Raw genomic sequence first — 9,492 nt, forward strand, 5'->3', positions numbered from 1 at the left:
GCTGTGTGTAAAAAGGCTGCTGCATTTCCCTATGTAAGGACAGTGACTGTATTTGTGAGGGAAGCTTTGCGGGTGCAGAAGGTTTCTGGGGTGGGTTGAGGCCTCCACCCCAACAAGACCCACCTCCGAGTGATCAGCGATGCGAAGGAACATTTGTCCCCGCCTGCCAGTCCGACACCCCAAATGTGGCTTCTAGGGGACTGGGCTCCACATCCACATGTGAGACCCCCAAGATTGTGCTAAGTACCGTTCACCAACATCTTTCCAGTTTCGGGCAGGACCAAAACATACGAACATGATTTGCGGGGCCCCACTCACACCCCTTACCCCCTCAAACAGCCGGCTCAGCCATGATTTTGTGAGATGCGCCCTGTACACTACCTTCAGCTAGATCAGCCCCAACCTCGCACATGAAGTCAAGGCATTAACCCTCCATTGCACCTCACACCACAGTCCCGCTTCCAGCGTCCCCTCCAACTCATCCTCCCACTTCACCTTAATCCCCTCCATAGGCACCCTATCCTCTTTCCTAAGTTTCAATTTACACCCTGAGAACATCCCAAATCTCTGAAGCCGCTTCATTATGATCCCCACCGACATGCTCGGTTCCGAAATATCCAGCAGCTGATCATCGGTATTTCAGGACATCCTATGCTCCACCCCATCAGTATCCCCTTCCATAGCCCCGAGCTCCTTAGTGCAATGGCCAAGGGTTCTATAGCTAATGCAATGAGGGAGGGGGGGGGGGGCATAGGACACCTCTGACATATTATCCGGTGCAGTGCAAAATACCCCAAATTCATGCTGTTAGTGCGAACACTTGCTATAGATTACTTATACAACGGCTGCACCCACGGATACAGGGCTGGTTTAGCTCAGTGGGCTAGACAGCTGGTTTGTAATGCAGAACAAGGCCAGCAGCGCGGGTTCAATTCCCGTACCAGCTGAGAATTATGAATCCTCCCTCTGTGTACCCAAACAGGTGCTGGAATGTGGCGACTAGAGACTTTTCACAGTAACTTCATTGCAGTGTTAATGTAAGCCTACCCGTGACAATAAAGATTATTTGCAATTTAGATAAACCTTGGCCCAAATCCAAATCTCTCCAATATTGCCATGAAATAACCCCAGATCAAACACCTTCTCTGCACCCAGTGCCAACACCACCTCCATCTCCCTTCCTTCCACTGGAGACAGAAGCACATTCAGCAATCTCTTAACATTTGGGGACAACTTCCTCCCCTTCACAACCCCGTCTGACCCTCCCCACTCATCTTCAGGAGACAATCTCCCAACCTTGACACCAACACCTTTGCCAATATCATGCCATCTACATTCATCAGCGATATTGATGAATGTGATATAAAATAATTGTGTTAGAAATATTAGTTACAGTAATGTAGAGATAGGCCAGTCTCATTCTGGTGAGTTCACAGACAAAGGATTTCAGAACGCATGGCAAAGCAAGGAGGAGTGTCCAGCAAAGGAGGAGAAAAGGATGCTGGGTCATAGGGGGCCAGAGGAAGGGATTGGAAGTGAGCCAATTAGGATGTATGGCCAGGTCAGGAGGGGTATAGGATGACCTATGGGAATCGTGTATGTGAAACTTGATGCCATTTGAATGTATCAGTAGAGATTCCTTTGTCCTACAGACTCACTCGATTCCGGAGGTACAGAAAGCAGGATGTGTTTTGTACCACTGTGAACTGAGTCAGGCTTGCAAGTCAAATAAAATAACTAATGCTATACCTGCAAATCCATCTCGACTTTTATTGAGGCCAGACTGACGGGTAAAGAAAATTGTGTTTTGTCATTTGGTGCCGGAAACCCGGGATTTCTCAAGACGGTTCTGACCAACCGCAAAATCAGAATTAGACTGATTATGAAAAAGGAGAGTGAGAAAACGGGCCCACAATGTACAGCTGGAAAATGACCACGCATTGCTTTTTCCCCTCTTCTTATCGTCTGATTAGTCTGGTCACTCGCGGTTGGTACGGAAAGACCGTCTCGACGAAATCAAAGGTCAGTCTGGGGGTTAGAAATGTAATTGATGGGATTTCATATTGTTGATTCAGCTTGGGTTAGGTTTTGGGTTGATGTAACATCTAAACAGAGATGATTCAATTCCATGTGTGAGTTCTGATTCGGCTTGGGTTAGGTTTTGGGTTGATGTAACATCCAAACAGAGATGATTCAATTCCATGTGTGAGTTCTGATTTGGCTTGGGTGAGGTTTTGGGTTGATGTAACATCTAAACAAAGATGATTCAATTCCATATGTGAGTGTTTTGAATAACTGATGTGACCTCAGGATGAGGGTTCAGTTCAATGAGTGTTTTTAAATCTGAAGATGATTCAATTCCATGTGTGAGTGTTTTAAATCTATAGTTGATTAAGCTAAAATTGTACCCTTGGACTGTAGTGGCAAAAAAAGCAGTTTTGAGGACTAGTTGAGATTATGGGGAATTGCCTGGATAACACAAATGATCCAGGCATGCCACTGCAAGTATTATGTGATATTTATCCGGATAAAGCAAAAGATTTCAGGAAAATGTCAGCAACGTTAAGGAGCAAATTGGGTGATGAATGGCCACTAGGGGGCACCAAAGACCTAGAAATCATTAAGAAAATTCAGGGACACATCTGGAAAAAGAGTCAAAGTATGAAAGCAAAAGAATCAATTGGATTATGGAGACAATATAGTCAAGAGGAAAGAGATAAGATCATGTTATCAAGTTGGCAGGGCAATGCCCTTAAAATGGGAATTCCAATTAGTGAAGGGGGTAACCAAAAAACATTACAGGTCTTCAAAAAGGAATGTGCATTCAAAAAAAACACGCAAGTAAAGACAGGGAAGGCTCGGGTCAAACAAAAGATGGGCTACGTAGTTCAATGGCTGGCCTTGAATTGACAGAATATGACGATTATTTGATTATGTCGGCAAGGATTCCGACTGCACCTGTAGCATTGTCTGCACTAATTCCAGAACCACCAGAGTATAATAATTTATATCCAGTCATTGCTCCCCAGATTCCAATCATGCCAGTCACTCCAGCCCTTTTGGTTGATAGTGTGGGTCCTAATTTACCATCTTCATGATCTAAGAGGGAAGAGGAGCTCTGTTCCACAAGCCCAGTTAGCTCTAGGACCCGATCTCGGACAACGAGTGAAGGGCCTGATCCTAACCAGAAACAATCAAGCATACCACCTAAATCCCTTCAGACCGATAAGGGGGAACAGCAAACTCCGAGAACAAAGGGAGAGGAAAGGGATGGTTCTGAAGAGAAAGAGCTCCCTCTAGTGACAGGGAGGGTCATCAAAGTCTTGGAAGAGCCAGAGGAAATAGCTAGAGTGCCCCCTGGTGAGACTCGGAGACAGTTGCTGATTAGGAAAATACCAAACCCTGACGCTGTGACGGCCGAGGCCCAGCCCACGATAGACGTTTATTTCCCATGGAGACCCAGTGAGATGATGGCTATTATGGCTACAATCCCAGACAGAAAGAAATCTCCTGCTGCTTTCGTGGATTACCTGAGAACTACCATCTCAATTTATCAAGCTGATTCTAGGGACCTCTGGGCCCTAGTCCAGCAGGTTTTAACCCCAGCAGAGTACCGCAATCATCTTAATCACTTGAATTATGCTAGCCATGCCGCACTTTAGCAAGCCCATGCGTTGGACGACGATAGACGGATACAAATCCTGAATGCGTTGAATAGCACATTTCAAAAGCCCATAAATATTTCTGCTATCTTAGACCTCAAACCTAAAAAGATTGAAGAGCCAGAGGAATTTCTGGAACGTTTTAATGAAATCTACCGTGGGCAGTTTGGCGACTTGCCATATCAAAATGGTCAGAATTCCCCTCAATATTGTGCTATGTTAATGCGTTGCCTACTACCTTCCGTGGCTACTGCCGTGAAATGTAATAACATGAATTGGACAGAGAACGACCCTTCTCAAATGGCCAGGGCAGTCAGATTTTATTGGAATGAGGGTGTAGGCTAGGAAGGAGGCTCAGTTACAAAGATTAAGACTGAGTATGTAATGAAAAATGATGATCTGAGACCCCAACCAGCGGCAGAAACGGTGGCTTACCAGCTGGAACCCCAATATTGTGACTTTGGGTGGGTGGATCAGCAAGGTCCCACCCAAATGGACCCTGAGCTCCTCTTTATGGCCCACCATAAGTACCAATAACTTTACAACCGCCGTCCCCTCTGAGGGGCCATTGGACTACTGGGAGAAGAGGACGGGGCAGATATAGAGGGAACAATTCATGTTTTAATTGCGGCCATGCAGATCACTGGCAACAGGAATGCCCCTTTAAAAGGCAGGCAACAGAACAAGACTACCAGACCCAAAGGAGGGGGTACCCACCAAGGGGAGGACAGATGAGATACTGACTTCTCCCAGGCAAACCCTTTCCCAATACAGGATTGACTAGCTAATTTAGCCATAAGGACTCTCCAATCGGACAGGGAACCTATTATCTCTCTGCAGATAGGAGATCAACATCACTCATTTGTAATTGACACTGGAGCAGCCATGTCTTCTGTGCAATCAGAACTTCGACTACCACTATCCGACCACACCCAGCATTTGTCGGGGTTCCAAGGACAGGTGTGTGAGTATCCTATTTCTGAACCTGTGACAGTCACTTACGAGAATAAGTCTGCAGATCATCAGTTTGTAGTGACTACTGGATTGGACTGTAACTTGTTGGCCCAAGATTTACTGTGTATCTTCCAGCTACAGCTAGAGTGCGGAGACGAAGGGGTAACGGTTCAATCATGGAGGATGAGACAACAGTACTATATTTCTATCACCCCCCAGTGGTGGACGTTAGACATTGAACATTCATTGCATCACGTTACCCTGGCCTATGACAGAACCGGACAAAACAGGGAATTGGAGGACAAATACCGGCCATTAATTGGGACCGAATGGCCAGTCAAAGTTACAGCCACAGTCACGGAAAAAGAAGGTACAGCCGATTTTGTTACAATACCACCACATTTATGGCCACAGTCAGCTTCGGTAAGCCCTCATGTTACACGTCAGGTCCACGACCAGTACCATGCCAGGGATCTGGGGCCCATGGTAAGGAGGGCAGTGGATCGTTCAGATCCAACAGAGTACGCACTTCAAATCACGCCAGACGGCACTGCCATAAAATATTTTGAGGTCCCTGAAACGATTAACACTCAACTGCAGCATCACCGGGAACGTGATGTTTTGGAATATATCAATCCACAGGTCTGGGCGGAATACCCATCACAAGTGGGAAAGACAAATATTACACCTATTAAGGTAATGATTAAGGACCATGTAAAGCTGCCTTCCATTCGGCAATACCCCCTGGAACCCCAAGCTGCCCCATCTATAGACAAATTAATCCGAGAGCTGTTGCAACAGGGTATTTTGGTCCCTTGCCGATCAGAATGTAACACCCCCATACTTGCTGTGCCTAAACCAGCCAAGCCAGACTAGTACCGATTAGTACAGGATTTACGTTCAATCAATGCCATGGCACAGCCGTTACATGCTCTCACTCTCCAACAGGATATTACGGTGTATAGCTCCCATTTGGTCATCATACTACTGAGGCAACTGCAGACTCAGCATCTTACCGCAGCTCGTCAGAATAAGGTATGAGATATACTTTTTGAACAATCCACGTCTGACATTTAAACACTGTACCACTATCAATCCAGCCTGTTTTCTTAGCGGTCCCCCTGTCCATGAAGACGCACCTGGCCACGACTGTTTAGCCTTGATTCAGGAAACTACCACAATAAGGGACGATTTGAGTGATATTCCGTCAGAACAACCTGACATGATTATGTGTGGTCAAATATCCCACCGGGGTTTAGTTAATGACCTAATACAAGCCCTCCTTATGCCCGCGCAGATTTCCGTCATTAAATGCGCTGCCCATACAAATGGTAAGACCCGACTTGACGTTGGTAATCAACAAGCAGATTGTGCAGCGCAGACAGCCGCACAAATTCACCAAGTGATGGTGTCTAAAATGTTAGGTCAGACTAAACGTTCTGCAATAAATAGGTCTGCTTCTGACAAGCCAATGCCAACCATCCAAGACATCATAAGGTTACAGGAGGACGCTCCTGAGAGTGATAAACAAATGTGGAAACGGTTAGGTTGTACATATGATTCTGTTTCCTCTTTATGGACCACGCCTGCACATCAGACTTGTATGTCTGATGTACTGGCTTTATGGGTCATTGAATGTGTACACTTTGCAACTCATTGTGGGGCTCGGGGGACTAGTGATTTGTTGCTGGACACTTGGTGGCGCCCTAAAATGCAGGGGTTGGCCCAGAGTATCAGTAATCGGTGTTTGATTTGTCAGCAATACAACACCGGCAAAGGTATCCCTTTTGGGATGGGGCAAACCCCGTTGCCCAGTGGTCCCTTTGAGACGCTACAAATTGATTACATTGAGTTGGAAAGGTGTTAATGTTATAAATATGTTTTGGTCATTGTGGATGTGTTCAGTAGATGGGTCGAGGTGTATACGACTATCGATAATAAAGCTGCTACTGCGGTTAAAGTTCTGATGGCGGAAATCATTCCCCGGTACGGTATACCAGCTCAGTTAAATTCTGACAACGGGCCTCATTTTCTTGGACAGATTAACCTGCCTCCCTTCCCCAGTGCTATTTTACAGGTGTGGAGCATGATGGGGTGGCTACGCACCGTCTGTGTGATATTCGGCCTCACCTCGCTTGGAGTGACATCGGCGACGGACATGGAAAAGGGAAATATCATCTACATTTGTAACCCCAACCAAACTACAACAACATTTCATTTATGCAAAGGTGATGTTCTTCGCTGCCCCCATATACGAGGACATGATATCGACTCATGGAAGGTCATCAGGTTAACGGACAATGCAGGACTCATGAAGCAATTGCACCGGTCCCGGCGATGGGAAGGGAACATTACATGGACATTGCCTTGTTTTTGGAGTACATGTAAATTTGATTTTGGATGTGTTAAGATTGGTGCCACAAAGGTAAAGTCAGACCGTGCGGAGAGGGTAGGAAGAGGTTGTGAGAGAGAGAGGGGGACTAGAGAGAGGACGGGGCATGTGAGAAGGGGAGTACAACTAGAACGTAGGTTATCAGGGGATACACTTAAGTCATTTAGGGCCCAGACTGAGGAAAACCTGGGTAGTATGAATCTCTTCTACCAGATTTACCACCGCTTGTATGGCCAGGGACGGGTTGTCTGCTACCCGAACCCCACATCGGTGTCTAGGTTATTTTCGGTTTCACTGCTTTGGGGCACTCCCCAAACGGTGGTTCATTGTCAACATTCCCAGCCACCGCCCGAGCAAGTCACTCTTCCTTACGATCCGGGTTCAGCACCACCGGCTATTTCCCTGCCTCGGGATAATTCCCACTCACAGTATGATAGGCTGCAACGGTGGAGGGCGTACATACCTAGCCACTTCACTCCCAATAGGGACTCCCGGTCGTACGAGAATTGTTTCAGCAGTGACGGGTACGGCTGTTTGCTGGTAGAGGTGGAAACGAATATAACATATCTGTTCCCCACCTGTACAGACAGGAGGTGTCATATTACTCAGGCGTCTGGCCAATGCGTTTGTTACAACACCACCTGCGTTCCATTGAATGCCGGCCTCCAGCTCCTTTGTGGCTGGGCAAATGTCTCTCATATCACTGTTGGGACTCGGGCTTTCCGCATTGCTTGGCGGCCCGAATGGGCGTTCCAAAGCTGGATAAACTGGGCTACTGGGGGATCCCTACGCAACCGATATACTGATTGTGATGCTAGCCCGTACACGGAGCAAGGATACTACTTTTTATTTAATGGCACAGCGACCAATGTTTTGTCACCTCCATTTCCCCGCCAAATTGCTATTGGGACTCAAGTCCCTACCACAGTCCCCTGCCCCTCGGCGTGATGCTGCATAATCAGTTAGCACGCTGGGCAGTCTCAGCTGAATTCTGCGAGAACGAGAAAAAACCTCAGGTTCTCGCACCCAACCGGGGCCACTCAGCCGGATGGGGGATTCTGAGCGTCTTGACACTGGGAGGTGTGGGAGGTTCCTTGGCTGTCAGCAATAGGAATTATTTTATTTGTGGCCTTACCGTCCTGGGAAACAAAACCTTGGGAGCCCTCGGGGCAATAACCAAGGAATTGTCTCAGCTGCGGTTGTTTGCAATGCAGAACCGGTATGCTCTTGAATATCATCTGGCCCGTGAGGGTGGGGTATGTGCCATAGTACAGGGCAAGTGTATCATGGGAGTTCAAGACCTAACCGCTAACATCACTAAATTTATGGATCACATACGGGATCACCTGGACAGAATGCAGGACCTTGGCTCTTGGGGTAACTGGGGATTTGGAGGTTGGAAGGACTGGTTGATAAATATGGCCATGTATTTAGTGGTGGCTATTGGCTGCATCTTTGTGGGCCCAGCCATCCTTAAATGTGTGATGGGTAGAATGCGGGGTGCACTGGAACAGATCAACGCCCCTAAAATCTTGGCTGTCATTGGAATTGGAAATGCAGCGACAGATCTTTTTAGATGAGGGACCGTAGCTATGGATTGAATAGTTCGGTTATCATGGAATGATAAAAGGAGGGAATTCGAATGTGATATAAAATAATTGTTTTAGAAATATTAGTTACTGTAATGTAGAGATAGGCCAGTCTCATTCTGGTGAGTTCACAGACAAAGGATTTCAGAATGCATGGCAAAGCAAGGGGGAGGAGTGTCCAGCAAAGGAGGAGAAAAGGATGCTGCGTCATAGGGGGCCAGAGGAAGGGATTGGAAGTGAGCCAATTAGGATGTATGGCCAGGTCAGGAGGGGTATAGGATGACCTATGGGAATCGTGTATGTGAAACTTGATGCCATTTGAATGTATCAGTAGAGATTCCTTTGTCCTACAGACTCACTTGATTCCGGAGGTACAGAAAGCAGGATGTGTTTTGTACCGCTGTGAACTGAGTCAGGCTTGCAAGTCAAATAAAATAACTAATGCTATACCTGCAAATCCATCTCGACTTTTATTGAGGCCAGACTGACGGGTAAAGAAAATTGTGTTTTGTCAATATGTGTCTTTATAATCCACACTCCACCAGTTCCTTGTCCTTCTTTAGCAGCAATGAGATAGAAGCTTGCCCCATCGTTTGCAGAAAGACACCCCTCCTTATCAACAGCGCCAGCTTGTCCTTAAATTTTGTATAAAATTCAAAAGGGAACCTATCAGGCCCCTCCCCCTTCCCTGCCTGCATCCTCCCAATCATCCCCTTCACCCCCTGCTCCCCCACCAGTCCCTCCAACCTTACCCTATCCTCCTCTCCCAGCCTTGGATACTCCAACCCATCCAGGAACTCCCTCATCCCCCGCTTCTCCGGTGGCTCCGACCTATACAGCTCCCTATAACATTCCTCAAATACTTTATTAATCTGCTCTGGGGCCACCACCAGCT

The 9,492-nt window shown here is 46.9% G+C and overlaps 1 protein-coding gene across 1 annotated transcript; it reads left to right on the top strand.

Moving 5' to 3' along the window:
* Positions 1–5,306: 5,306 nt before the first annotated feature.
* On the top strand, positions 5,307–9,071 carry LOC140389422 (uncharacterized). The gene is made up of 2 exons (XM_072473566.1): positions 5,307–5,651; positions 6,658–9,071. Exons 1-2 carry the CDS (start codon positions 5,529–5,531, stop codon positions 7,954–7,956), a joined length of 1,422 nt encoding a protein of 473 aa, XP_072329667.1. The 5' UTR covers positions 5,307–5,528; the 3' UTR covers positions 7,957–9,071.
* Positions 9,072–9,492: the final 421 nt, after the last annotated feature.

Source organism: Scyliorhinus torazame, chromosome 14, assembly GCF_047496885.1.
Source record: "Scyliorhinus torazame isolate Kashiwa2021f chromosome 14, sScyTor2.1, whole genome shotgun sequence".
Taxonomy (NCBI): Eukaryota; Metazoa; Chordata; class Chondrichthyes; order Carcharhiniformes; family Scyliorhinidae; genus Scyliorhinus; species Scyliorhinus torazame.